At 41.3% G+C, this 15124-nt stretch overlaps 1 protein-coding gene across 1 annotated transcript; it reads left to right on the forward strand.

Moving 5' to 3' along the window:
* The first annotated feature begins 12071 nt into the window (after positions 1-12071).
* Positions 12072-15091, forward strand: LOC123970161. The gene is made up of 4 exons (XM_046048059.1): positions 12072-12363; positions 13309-13596; positions 14111-14196; positions 14288-15091. The coding sequence occupies exons 1-4, from the start codon at positions 12117-12119 to the stop codon at positions 14384-14386; spliced, it is 720 nt and encodes a 239-aa protein (XP_045904015.1). The 5' UTR covers positions 12072-12116; the 3' UTR covers positions 14387-15091.
* Positions 15092-15124: the final 33 nt, after the last annotated feature.

The raw sequence follows: 15124 nt of genomic DNA on the forward strand, positions 1-15124 counted from the left end.
CTGACGCAGGAAGTACATCCTCTGCTGGGCCTTCTTGATGATGGTGTCAGTGTTGGGCTCCCACTTCAGGTCCTGGGATATAGTGGAACCCAGAAACCGGAAGGATTCCACAGCAGACACAGGGCTGTTGAGTATGGTGATGGGGGGCAGAGTGGGGGGGCTCCTCCTGAAGTCCACGGTCATCTCCACAGTTTTGAGAGTGTTAAGCTCCAGGTTGTTCTGACTGCACCAGAGAGCCAGCTGATCAACCTCCCGTCTTTAGGCCGACTCGTCACCGTTCCGGATGAAGCCAATGACCGTTGTGTCGTCAGCAAACTTCAGGAGTTTGACAGATGGGTCCCCTGAGGTGCAGTCGTTGGTGTAGAGGGAGAAGAGCAGTGGGGAGAGCACACACCCCTGGGGGGCGCCAGTGCTGATAGTCTGGGTGCTGGATGAGATGTTTCCCAGCCTCACCTGCTGACTTCTGTCAGTCAGGAAGTCTGTGATCCACTGACAGGTGGAGGCTGGCACAGTGAGCTGGGTAAGTTTGGTGCTGAGGATGTCCAGGATGATGGTGTTGAACGCCGAGCTGAAATCCACAAACAGGATCCTAGCATATGTCCCTGTAGAGTCGAGGTGTTGCAGGATGTGATGCAGACCCAAGTTGACAGCATCATCCACTGACCTGTTAGCCCTGTAGGCAAACTGCAGGGGGTCCAGCAGGGGGCCTGTAATGTCCTTCAGGTGGGCCAACACCTGGCCTGTAGTCATTTAGTCCAGAGAGGGAGGGTTTTTTTGGGACCGGGATGACTGTGGAGCATTTGAAGCAGGAGGGAACTTCACACAGCTCCAGTGATTTGTTGAAGATCTGAGATGAAGATGGGGGCCAGCTGGTCCGCACAGATTTTCAGGCACGATGGTGAGACACCGTCAGGTCCAGGAGCCTTCCTGATCTTCTGCCTTTGGAAGAGGTGGCTCACGTCCTCTTCACAGATCTTGAGTGCAGGTGAGAGGTCAGAGGGGGAAGGTGACTATTTGAAGATGCCGTTGGAGTGGGGGAGAGGTGTGACTCTGGGCTTTTCAAACCTACAGTAGAAACCATTCAGCTCGTCTGCCAGTCGTTGAGTACCAGCAGTGTTGGGGGATGGTCTCTTGTAGTTTGTGAGTGTCCGTAGGCTCCACACTGACGCAGGGTCGTTGGCTGCGAAGCTGTTATTTAGCTTTTCAGCATAGCACCTCTTTGCAGCTTTGACCTCTTTAGTCAGCGTGTTCCCGGCCTGGTTGTACAAGACTCTGTCCCCACTTCTGAAGGCCTCCTCCTTGGTCTGACGAAGCTGCCTGAGTTTCGCTGTGAACCAGGGTTTTTGGTTGTTGTATGTGCGGAAGGTTTTAGTCGGCACACGCATGTCCTCACAAAAACTGATGTAAGATGTCACAGTGTCAGTTAGTTCGTCCAGGTCAGTGGCTGCAGCCTCAAAAACACTCAGTCAGTACAGTCAAAGCAGACCTGTAACTCCAGCTTTGACTCGTTGGTCCATCTGTTCACAGTCTTTACAACAGGTTTAGCAGATTTTAGTTTTTGCCTGTGTGTGATCAAAGAGTCCCAAGGCTGCACGGGGAACAGAGTGATAGGCGTCCTTTAACGTTGTGTAGCGGTGGTCCCTGGTGGGACACTTAATATGCTGTCTATATTTTGGAAGTTCATGACTGAGGTTTGCTTTGTTAAAGTCCCCAAGAACTATGTTATCTGGTCGGCCAGGTGAAGTAACGCCTCACTAACACAGGCCTGAGGTGGAATGTAAACAGCGACCAGAACAAACGAGTAAAACTCCCGTGGTGAATAAAACGGTTTACAGTTTATAAATGATGTCTCTAGGTGAGGGCTATGATTTCTTCAACACTGTGACATCTGTGCACCAACCTTCGTTTATATAGAAACAGAGTCCGCCTCCCCGTGTTTTTCCCGTGAGCTCCCTTTCGCGATCTGCGCGGATGAGATTAAATCCCGGTAGGTGAAGTGTGCTGTCCAGGATACGCTCGGTAAGTCCAGGATTTGGTGAAACAGAGGGCAGCAGATCTGCAGAAGTCCGACTTAGTTCTGTTGAGGAGCAGTAGTTCGTCCATTTTGTTGGCCAGAGAGCGGACATTTGTTAGGTGGATTAAAGGGAGCGCAGTGCGAAATCCCCGCTGTCTCAGCTTAACCAGCGCGCCGGCTCGTTTTCCCCTGCGGCATTTCCGAAGGATCCCAAACAGAGCTGCTGCTCCTCCAACTAGTAGCTCCGGGAAAGTTCCAGGGTCAATAAAGAGCGATGGAATAGTATGAGCAGTTGAAAGTCCAATGTTTAAGAGCTCTTCTCTGGCAAAAGTTACCAGAGAGGGACGGCAGAAAACAGCGTTAATTAACAAAAACACAAAAAGCGGCGCCAAATATGACCTCTGTAACACAGTGCTGACATATCACCATTAAGGCTAACTTTTTAGCAAACAGTTGCTTATTACACATCCAGCAGTACTGGAGCAACATTATCATTTACTTGGTGTCGTGTCCACATGGCAAATCAAAGTCCAATAGTCAATCTCTTTTAGCTCTGTTTTTGGTCTCCACCAACTCCCACGGGAAATATCTGGCTCTTTAGCTGCTAAATTCTCCACTGTTTTTACCAGCTATTCATTCTTTGTCTGTGGATTTTTAGAGCTTTTTTGCCAAAAACAGCTGCTTGCTGTGTCTGAAAACCCTGATGAAGAGAGCGGTGGAAGTTAACCAAAACAGTAAGTTAGATATGGCTTCTATGAGATTTACACAAACAAAACATGCAACCAATCCAAGAAACAGTGGTAGAGCAAGGTTGTACAAAAACTATAACGTGTTTCCTTGCAAACAATGCAGCAATTAAAGTCAAATATGTGGCTTAATTTTCACAATCCCAACCGAGTGCCTTTGTGAGCATTCCAAATTAAATGTTGTCTATAATGGCAGTCTGTATGCACATGAACAGAGTAGATCAGTGGGAGGCAACTGCAATAAAAAGGCAAAAACACACACTTTTAGTTCCTACTGGGCCCTTATGCTAAAAATGTATCCTGCCATGTTATTGCTTACATTGTTTGCATTCTCGTTGTATTTCATTGCCTATTCTACATCTAGAATACCTCACAGACTATTCTCACTGTACATACACACTCTATACTGCAACTCATAAACTGTACTCTACACAATGGAGCTGCTGATAATGGTATGATTGAGTTATAAACCTGCCAAGCGTTGATATACGCCAAAACTGACTTCCTGTCTTGCTCATTGTGCTGTATTCAAGGTAAGTACTCGAAGCCTCGAGGGGCAGCGCTACAATAAATGACCAGATTACATCACTCAGCACCCGAAGGGCACCTACCACCCCACCCTCACACCCTCCTGCTGGCTCCCTCCCTTATCCAGTAATGTGGCATTGTTCAGTATTGATGAGACTGACCTTGAAGAAACCCCCCACAGCTCTGAAGTGGAGACTGTCAGTCTGACAAGTGCTGCCAAGGTAAACACAGTTAATCAGCCAATAAGTCTCCTTCGAGTCCATCTGACACCTGTGTAATGAGGAAGCAGACTGTTTTTACCTATCAGCAATCAGGGATGTAAAATTGCAATGGCACTGGGAACACTGGGGACATAATGTTGAGAGCAGAGTAGCCTTCCTCCCTCCATCCTGTATTAGTCTCTGAGGCAGAGGCTGAGTCGGGTTCCTCTTTTCAGCAGGAACCCCCCGCTGGGTGAGGCATCGCTTTCAAAGAATTCAAATGTGCAGCGTGGCCCACAATGCTTTTCTCTATCGGTCGGGTGTGAGAACCAGCCCTGCATGCTGGCTTCAATTAGTTTCTTTAGGGAGGGAAATTGTACGACAAAGATTCAGTCCAATTGGGGGAAACACGGTCAAGTGTGTAAAATGGGTGCAAACGTTTTACATATTAACCCATGAACTTTGCTGGGTTCCCCATGAGGGTGTTAATGCAATGTGCAGCATACAGCTCACTTATGTATTTAGAGCACTTAATTAACCTTATAAGGACAAATAAAGTATACATCCAATCCAGTGTCATTTGGGAATACTGAATCCAACTTCTTTTTCCATTTTTCCTTAAAATAAATTTTTTTTAATGTCCCCTCAGTGCTGTCTAAATACCCAGACACAAAAATAGAAATTACTTGTTGTGGATTCCCTGGTGAAAGAATGCTGTGCTGATACAAAAAACAAAACTTTTTGGGTCCGGTTCAAATAAGTGATTATTTGGGCTCCAAGTATCAAACTTGGAGACATTTCACCCCAGAACACAATGGATGTTGTGATACGGATTATCCATTGTCTATTGTCAGATTCCCCCAGCCTCACCCTGTGTTACCCCACAACACATCCCCTACACTATTACTGGAAAAAACATCGGGTGAACCGGTGATTCCCTAACTCTTTTTTGTTTTCAAAAACACAAGATCTTTGTGTGGCCTTGGCCTGCAATGGCAGGGTGGTGGGGCTCAATACAGCATACAAAACAATTGATGAAATATATGATAGCATGAAGCATGTCCAAGAACATGGCTTCCCAGAGTAGTGGAGCATACAGAGCTTCAGTCCTCTTTTTCCTTCCTTATTTTTCATTAGCTCCACAGACTGGTTGGTATATTATTGCTCTATTATGATCAAATGTCCAAGGTTCTAAGATTGGGGTAGGGTGGGACATTTTCCTCCATTAAAAAACTATACCTCACATAGTACTGCGTAGTGCTATAGGCTATGTTTTTAGATTTGGATTAATTGTATGGTCTTCAAAGCACTTTTTATAGACTTATGTTGCGTTGTTTAATGAATTTTCTTTGCAAATAAACACTTGTTTAAGTTTTTCCCTTAAATCCAGCTATCAAAGAAACATGCAGTGTCTCTTAAAGTTTAATTTGTGAAAATTAAATCTAACAATTTTATTTGCGTTTGTGAGTACAACAGACAGAACTTTAAGGCAGCTGCATTCATCAAAGCGCCCCATAAAAAAGAGCTGGGATGTATTTTGTGTTAACAGGGGTCAGTTGGATTTCCTGTCTTTGGTGGCTTTCAACCAAATGTTACTGTTCATATACGAAATAGGATTTCTCATCACTAATATATAAGGCTTCTAATCAGACTTAAGGTTTGTCCCAACTCCATGTGTTTTAGATTTCTTTGGAGACACAGTGGATAACAGATATAAAGGGGATCACAGCATGTCAGGGGGTAAAAAAAAGCTATGTGCTACATGCAGAGCTCAGCAGAGTATCTTCCTCATAAACTAGACCTTTCTGGATTTCAACAACTTCTTTTCATTGATAAAAGAAGTAGACTGATTCATCATGAATGAATAGCATACTGCTGTACAGCTCTGTATTCAAATTTCTGTTTAGCTTTGACAAAATGATGTTCAATGTGAAATATATATTAAAAACAACACAAAACAGTTTTTTGATGCAGGGATGGGGTTGGCGTTCTCAAAAGAGCACAACATTTTTCAAAAGAATTGCACACAGACTGCTTCATGACTCTGAGTCAACCTGCAGAGCTTCGTCTGTAGCATAACCCCATAGTTCAGTGATGTCTAATTGGAACGTAAAAGTATGACTATTCGTTTCCCTCGTCTCGTTAGTTTGTCTCATAGGTTCTCTCCATCCTGCCCTTCCATCCACCTGCACATTCTAACGAGGTGATCGTAGCGCTCTAATACCAGACTGTGATCACATCGCATGCCTGCCCCATGTGTACACTTTCCTCTCTTTGTTAGCCCACAGCCTCGCAACACACATGGAGGCCCGGGCTGTTTCCTGCAGGCAAACGCAGGGAGGTCTGTTTCCAATTATAAACCTGATGCGGAGTTAAGCGCTCTCTGTGCAGGCCACCACAGCCACCAGGATTTATGGTACCAAGGTCCAGGCTCCAACCCCTGAAACCCACCAGACACACAAAGCTCTTGACTTTCTGCGGCTATAAATCAGAAAAGTATGGCCGGTAGCTGCCAGTCTATGGCAAACTGATAGTGTTGTATCCTGCAGGAGGTGAGAAAACAAATCTGCTCCTTGCACTCTTGTTACATAAATGTGTCACTTTAGCGCCTTTAGTCCTGTGGGCATCTTAATATTAAAACTCCATCTCACATAAAATAATAGAGCATCACAATCAGCAGGTCCTGCAATAACTGTCAGCAGCCTCATCTGGGATCCATGCTGATCAGCTGATGTCTGCTATGAGCAGTTACTCTGATCAATTGGAAATTTGCTTAAAAACAGACAGTTCAAATTGAAATGCAGATTTCTAAATGCCAAAAATTGTTAAGAGGTAACAAATAATATATTGTTTTAAACAGTTGCATATGAGCCCTGTCTGTGTGTCTGTGTGCCTGTGTGCCTGTCAACCCTAAACCATTTCCCAAAGTGTCCAAGTATTCCTTAAATGTTACTAATACACAGTGTACTGTTCTAATATGTCACACAGATGTGTCAAACTAAGCCTTTAAGACCATATGCATATGTTACCAAAAATAATTCATATTGTTAGTTCATATTGGTCAACGAGGAAATGAACCATGTATTGTGACAATGACAGGTCAAGAATGCCAAGGACAGTTTTGTATAATTGGTCAAGGTCGAAAACCAAATGTCAATGAACAAAAACAAGATCACAAAATATCAAGGCCCACACTGCTGCTCCAGTCCCCAAATAGTGTTTTAAAAAAACACACTGATCTAAAATTTTAGTCAAGCCAAAATGAATCCAACTCTAAGTTATTTTAGCCTGAGCCTTTTGATTATTGAAAACAAGAGGAAATCCTTCACAGACAGGAAGGTTTCCCTTTTGTGTAATAAAGATCCAAAATATTGTGCCAGAAACAATCTGGAATGTGGTAAACAATGTGGGGGAACAAACTACTTGCATGATAGATGTGTGATTACCAGCATCTGGCATGGCCGGACAGTTTGTCAAGGCAGCGTCATGTAAACCCCAGGGAGCCATGGCCTGAGTTTAGCACTTATAGGGAGCGATACAAACATCATGGTATCCAGGTTGCATTGTGATAAATGCCACAAGCACATGTAAGAGTATTACACATAAGTTCTTAAACGCTGCATGCACCTTCCTACATATTGTTAATGACTAATGAGTCAGAGTAAAGAAGCCAAAATATTCATAAACACAGGAAATTGTATTGAATATAAAAGCAAAATCACTCGGGCAGCAATGGAGTTGAGGTCAATGCAATATTGTTGATCATAGGAAGCTCGTCTCGGTTATTAACAATGACAAAAACAAACAGAGGTGGGTCTGCAGTTGGACGTCTTGGAGCACAGCAACAAGTAGAAGTGGGGTTTTCCTACAGTGGAGCAGGGCTCTCCAGGGCCCTTCATGACATGAAAGAAGCGCTGTGGGCTGCCAGAATCCCTTTCAGTACACTGGGGTTTAGCAGAGGAAAAAACTCCAATCCAGGACCTTTGTTCCTTTGTTCATGTTCTCAAGTGTTCTTCTGGGAGCCCACAGGTGAACTGAGGGTGTTCTTTATGTAGGGTGTGTCCAAGCCACACAATCACATCCAGTTCAATCGCTATCGGCTGGATGTTTCAGGCTGAGCAGATGTATAGATTAACAGAACACAGTAAAATAAACAGCGAGCCATAGGAAGACAAAGAATACAAAATATGACAGTGACATATAAACGGTACAGTTCCTGTGCATTCTCAGTTGGTGCCAGAGCAGGACACGTGTTTATGTCTTTGCATCTGTGGCATCATACTGAAGAAGCAACGAAAAGCATGCGGTGATATAACCAATAGTAACACTCAGTGGAGAGGGTTAAGATAGTTATAGAGAGTTATAGATGGGGGTAGTTTCTGCAGATTTTGGAGAGGTTAGCCTATATATTGTTACATCACATAATATTCATACAAAGCCAAAGGGAGTAAGTGGAGCGAATGAAGTGAGCCAGCAGCCCCACAGCTCCATCTGCACTGCTGACCTGGGTTACTGGCATTCCACTGCTAAATTAAATGGTTGCTACATCAGGTACATAACATGGAGTCTAGTGACACCCGGGGGTCTAAACAACACACTGCACTACAGAGTGTGGCGATGACTGGGGGAAAATTGAGCTCTATGCAGATCAGGGAATGCAGGTATCAATAAAGAAGAGTCTGTCTGCATGTAGATTTTCATAAAAACAACAACAACAGCAAAACACACTACAGCAGTTTATTTCAATGAATGATAATCTACATGAAATAATAAGCTGAATAAGAACCAGGTTTTAGTAGGGATGCTTCCAGACTACTAGAACCTAAATGCCAATATTTGTAAAACAAAAGATTATCTTATGCAGTGTAAGAAATTCAATCTCTTGAAAAAACAATCTTTTGCAGAAAAATGTGTCATTTGCAGTTCATCAAGCATGCACTGTGTAAGTGTTTTTATTTAACTGTAAATGATTGAAAAGGTTAAAACAGCTTTGTTCCGTGCACAAATGGTGCACACATAATTTCCTACAACACAATTCAACTTATGTTTATCATCAACAATCTACTTTTCCTCTGATAACAAGTATTCATAGAGCTTGAAGACATTGAGAAGAAGTCCAAAATGCAGGTTTTGGTCTGAAAGAACAATCTCCAGTACAATCATCACATTTATAGATGACCCCTACAGTATATTTATGAAATAATAAGTGAATTAGCTTCAGAATACATGTGTTCCAGTATTTTATTGCTTTGCAATATAAGTACAATGTATTGAACATCAAGAGTTTCGTTCTGAAATTATAAATATATATTAGTCATTTTTAAAGAAAGTAAAGTAACTTAAAACCTTGACTGTCAATATGACAACTCTTGTACAGACTCATCCCTCTGCATTTTAGAGGTAGTTAAGTGATGGAAGCCAGGTAATAAGCAGCTTGAATTGTGTATCTGTAGCGGAGCATGTGCAGTGGTAAAGTGTACCATCCTCTAGCTACACTGAAGAAATTGAAATCCATGCAATGACTTTTTCATGATGGCAGCCTTCCTCCTTTATTCTGTTTGTCTGCTCTCCATCCCTCACCTTATCTCTACAGCTGCCTGTGGAAATCCCACCTCCGCATGCTAGTTAGCCATGATGCTTCCCAGACATTAATGCTGTCAGGTGGCTATGGCTGCCTGGGTGGCCATCTTTGCTGCTTTTACTGCCTGGTACCTCCTGTGATCTCAGTCCTCTTCATTTTTACTCATCCTGCCTGAAAGTAGCATACAATAAAACAGAAAACACATTTTTTAAAATAAATATTTTTGTGCTCAAAATTTGACGTTTGCGTGAATGAGAGTGTGTGTACTGTAGGTTGTTCCAGGGAGCTGATTGGTGCCAGCCTCCAAGCGGGCGGTTTAAAGGGCTGGTTTCTCCCCTGCTTCTGTGGGCTCTCCTCTTCACTGCCAACCTGACTGTATAATGTTTATTGTGAAATGTAACATTCTTTCTACTTGATAAATAGTACAGGTTCGACAGGGGTGGGTTTCAACCAAAAAACTGGCAACAGTTCTCACTCAGAAAGCGTACGATCTCACTCATACCACACTGACCTACTAAACACTAAAAACACACTACGTAAATTTGATGAGCTTTTATCTTCAAAATGTGACTGATTTTTTCATATAAATTTGTATTTCATTTTAGAATACAGCATTTCTCAGTCACTTTGGTACATTTCTCAGATCAGTATTGAAATTCTGCTTGTTCAACCTCCACATCATCAATTGATGATGTGGAGGCACATCATTTGGAAAAGCAAGTCTTTTGAGAAATTGCAAATTGCACATGCACATTTATGCAAATGATTATGTACAATTGTCTGCTGTTTCCTACATTATCAATTGCTTACTGTATGTCATGTTGATTACAATGCATTACAGTATACTGGTTCTCTGTTGAGTAGTCTTACCCCCCAAAAAGTTTAGTCATAAGTTCATTGCGTAAGTCACTATATGCCAAAAAAAACAACACCTCATAATCCAGTTTTTTTTTTTACATAGGTCTCTTAGACTTTTTTGTAAATGTGTCGTAGAGTAAATTGATGAAGATATCTGTTGTGCTGTGAATGAGAATCTGTGGTCCAATAGACAGGAACGTTAACCTGAGGGGGGGTTTCCATGTTTCCATGTTTCCATTTCTTATTTTGTAATTGTTTCCGTTGTGCTATGCAGTGCTGTAAAATAGTCTGTTTTTTTGTATCACAATGACATGATCTGTCAACAAATTACAGTGCATATAATCCTGTCCAATCTCTTGCAATGTTTAACTCTGTACTGTTGAAATTGATCTATGCCATACAGAAAAAGTGCAGCCTTGTGCATTTTCAATCATCGTCATCCAAACCTTAGTCATAGTTTACCAATACAAATCGTTTTGCAAATGTTAAGGATGATTCTAGAAATGTACCAAAGCAAAGAATAACATATTTTCACTTTAGTATATTGACTGTATTATAGCTTATGTATAATGAATCAGAAATGCATTCAGTAATTTAGTTGTGAAAAAAATAAGTTCCTGAAATTTCAGTGCTGCAATACAGTTTTTTCTCACTTGTTTACACAGTAAAACTGATACCTGAAACACAATGACCACAGCCTGTAACTGATGTACCAAACCCCTGAACCAATTCTGCTAAAATACAAGTACATGTCTTTCTTTACACTTAGCTTGCAGTTTTACAGTAAAACTGGGTAGGGTGGTGATGGCACAATAGATAAGACACATGCCTTTGGTATGAGAGACCCAGGTTCAATTCCCCATTGTGTCCCTGCCCAAGACACTTAACCCCTAGTTGCTCCAGAGGCGTGCGACCTGTATAGCAATTGTAAGTTGCTTTGGATAAAAGCTTCAGCTAAATGAATAAAATGTAACACTGCACATTTCTCTACGCAAATAAATGTTCTGCTAAGATTTTCTATATGTATCTGTCCAGCTACTGCAACAGTTTTGGTCAAAGTGTGTTAGCATCTGAAAAACGTGCTGCAAATACACAGTGTTTTGCAGGTGATAAAGTTGTAATGAGAAGAGTTCACAGATTTTGGAGAAAGGGGTCATTGACTGCATTTTGTGTGATAGCAATTAAAAATGATTCACAGTTCAGTCCACATACACTTTTGTTTCACTAGATGTGTAAAGAGTTTTGACAATGTGACTTCAGTTTTGCCCAGTGTAGGTTAGCAATTGAAAAAAAACTGTAAATCACTACTTGCAAACAGGTTGTCATAATCTGTCAAGCATATATTCTATACATGTCTATTAGTCTGTTTTTGTGAATTTATCCTACATTAATGAAGATATCTATAGTGATGTGGACAACAATCAGTGGTCTGACAGATAGCAACGTCAGCCTAAGGGGTGTTTATGTTTCTGACAGTATTTTGTAATTTGCTCAAAAACAGTCTCATGATTTTCTTTTCTGGATCCCTATGACATGCTCCGTCAACAAATTACAGTAAAACAGACATGCTCTGTCAACAAATTACAGTAACAACCAGGTTGTAACAAAGCATGTTTTGTGTCTGTATGTATCTACTCACAAGGTCTGTGATATTCTTGTAGGGGACTGAATTGGTGCCATTTGTAGTAAACAAATGTGGGTACTTTGTATAAAAGTTATACAAAGTATAACTGTATGTATAATAGTTTTATCTCCTGAAGCAAAAAGTGTTACAACCATTCCCGGTCACTCCTACTATTATTTGTCAAGGTCTTCTTTTACTGTTTTATTGAAACTTCACTTCAGAATCTACCAGAGTCAGTTTGTTAGATATATAAATTTAAAATAAAATAAGCTTTTTTTTAATGAAAAGCTTATTCTGTAAATGTACTTACACACCTTACTTAAGCTCTGATCAAATTATAATATTGTTTTGCATGCACGTTTATTCTGTGACTTTTTTTAGCCTCAGGAGACCTGGCTGAAGAAAAAGATTCACCAGGTAAATGGGAGATAACAAAAAACAGAAACATCAGTCATGTTTCACTTTCAGTGACTGTATCTTTATTGTTCCTTACTCCCTTATCTCTCTTCAGAACCTGGTAATTTCAGGTTGACGGGAGGAGCCACCCGCTGTGCTGGTGGACTGAATGAAACTCTACAATGACTGGAAACCAGTGGATGACCCTTTGTTTGGCTGGGACCTGAGAACAGCAGATTTAGTGTGTAGACAGTTGGACTGTGGATCCGCTGTGTCAGCAAAAATCAAGGACAATCGCTCCGTAAGACATGTATGGAAAATAAATGCTTCCAGTGTTCTGTCGGCATCTGCACTGAGAGACTACAAATCAGTGACGCCCCAGAATTCCTCTACCAGCTTGGAGATCACCTGCTCAGGTAACACCATCAGTAACACCAACCATGATGGTAATCTCTCAAAATCAAGAAATCAAACATATTATCATAATAATTTCACATTAATATTGATAATAATTTCCAAATATTTTCAAAAGGAAATTTCCTGGAAAGAACTACTTAATTGTGAAAGCTATGAGTCAGCTAGAAACACCTGCTCACCTACAGTACTCACCTGTTTGGGTAAAGGAAAAGCTACACCTTTGATATGCCCTGTTGTAATGAATCTCACGTAATTCTCTCAATAATTTGTTTCTTTATAAAACAATCTCACCTCAAGGTCCATTTAGTAGCTATTCTGGAGCTTTCAATCATATCACATGGACAAGAAGTCCTTGAAGTGCTCAGAAAATAAGACTAAGAGTCAGGTTGCACTTTTAGTATTGGACAAATAAAAAATTGATTTGATGATGGTGCTACATGAAAAGGGATTACCCCTGAGAGGGACATGAATGTCTACCAAATGTCACAGGATCACCAAAGTCTTTAGGATTATCTTCTGGGCACCATTGATATATGTACCAAATGTTGTCAAGGCATTTAACTAAAAGCTAAAATTGTGAATATCATGGTGGTGCTAGAGGAAAAGTCAGACTGTCATGGACATTCATCAAATAGATGCTGAGATATTTCAGGACCAAAGTGGTGGACAGCTGCTGAAAATGTGATATGGTAAAGTGAAGGGTCACTAAATGGACCTTGTGGATAAGATAGTTTCCAAGGTCAAGAATTTACTTTGAACATCAGTTATTTTCTTGTCTCTGTTTAGAGCCTGATTATGTCTAAATAAGTGACCCGGACACGGTTTGTTAAATCATTTGCCCCAGCGTTTCCAGTGACTTTGCTCACTGATTGGACTGACAGAGTCTGGAGTTCCATGACAAAAGGGTGATCTGCTCAATCAACCGTCTCCCTTTGTCTTAACAGATTTGCTGTTTCAGCCAATGATCTCTGTCTCTCCCTCTATCGATGGGATCTACGAGTCCTCCAACTTCACCATCAGCTGCTCCATTAAACCACAGTACCCAGGAGGCTCTTTCCAGCTCACCTTCAACACATCTAACACAGCAAACGTCTACACCCAGAAAGCTGTGAATCACACTGCACACTTCCTGTTTCCTGCTGCAAACCATGGACACCAAGGGAACTATAGCTGTTCCGTTTTCTCTCATAAATTCTCCTCAGTGAGCCAGCCACTCTATCTCAGTATCTCAGGTAACAGGAAGTAAAGTGTAAAGCTGAATCACACAAGGAAACGTGGCACTAGCCGTGTTTACATTCAAGATCAAAAATGATCTGAAATGACACCAACATGGCACAGAGAGCATGTAATCGGCTGTTTACACATTCATTTTAAACCTGACTGATGATGTTTGGTTATTTCTAATAAGACTGCTTATATAATCTCCTGCCACTGATAATAAGTCTGAATCAGGCAATTAATAGAACTGTTTTACAGCATGTATATCTTGTGTTAGCAATGCTTTTTATCATTTCAACAAAGAAAAGCATTGGCAAGATAATAAGCAGTATTTTAATTTGATCTCTTAACACCAACTTTGTGCAGACTTGTTACTTACTTAATGATTTGAAATAAATAAGACAACTGCACACTGGTACAAAGGAACTTCAGTTTTGTGATATTGGAGGTTTAAGGTATCTTATTTAAATGAAAGCTGTCGCACTCATGATATTCTGATTTGATGTGATCGTTGCAAATCTGTTTCAGCCTCTCCAACAGTTTTCATCGTAAGACTTGTTGGCCTGCTGCTGACCTTGGCATTGCTTCTTTCTGCCATTGGTCTCCACAAAATGGTACCGTGCATATGATTATTCAGTAGTACTGTTAGTATTTAACACTGTATGAGCGATCCAGTAACTTGAGTCTGCTGTCATGTCCCTTCAGACCACCAGGGGGCAGGAGTCAGGACGCCAGGAGAACATTGAGCTTGACTATTGCAACCTGCATCCAGAGCTGAAGGTGGGCCAAATGAAGAGGATGTGACTCAGGGAACAGATCTTTAAAGAGCTATTCTTTCAACTATATCATTTAACTATGCTTTTAAAAGAGTACATCACTGATTGAACAGACTTTGATGATGTTTAAAATCAGTGGACCCCCCCCTCACGCCACATTTACAGTGTCATTCTGCGGGAAACACTGACATTGTTTAATTTTCAAATAACACCATATTTTTGTAATACTGCACATTGCTGCAGCTCCTCTTTTCACCCAGAGTGCTGAAGGATTCGTTTTAGTTACGGAGTGATGCATCTTGCCTCTACATGATCTTTGTTGTGAGTTTCACATGTGCAGTTCCTAGTTAAGGACTACTAAACAGGGCTTCAGTTCTGCTGGATGTGTTCCCCTTACCAGCTTAGCAACATGGACTGGAAAATTGGCGCTTGGCGAGCGTTATGACGCGCATTTTACGGATGCAAGGGAAACGGCTGGACTACAAACGAGCTGTTTTCAGGCAATTCATAGCAATGTTTTCTGTTGGAGATGGGAAGATGAGATGGACTTTTTCACTTATAACATATTACATGCACAGAAAAGATGTAACTCAATAAAGGAGAGGGAAAAGGCAAAAATACCACCATGTTATCATCATGTTCAGACTGAATGTAAAACGCATACAAGCTTTTATTTAATATGCTTTACTTCATTAATTACCTTGAATAGTTTTTATTAAAGGATTTCACTGTTCTTTTGCTTAGCCAATCATCTCATGCTGCCAAA

Source organism: Micropterus dolomieu, linkage group LG04 (genome assembly GCF_021292245.1).
Source record: "Micropterus dolomieu isolate WLL.071019.BEF.003 ecotype Adirondacks linkage group LG04, ASM2129224v1, whole genome shotgun sequence".
Taxonomy (NCBI): domain Eukaryota; kingdom Metazoa; phylum Chordata; class Actinopteri; order Centrarchiformes; family Centrarchidae; genus Micropterus; species Micropterus dolomieu.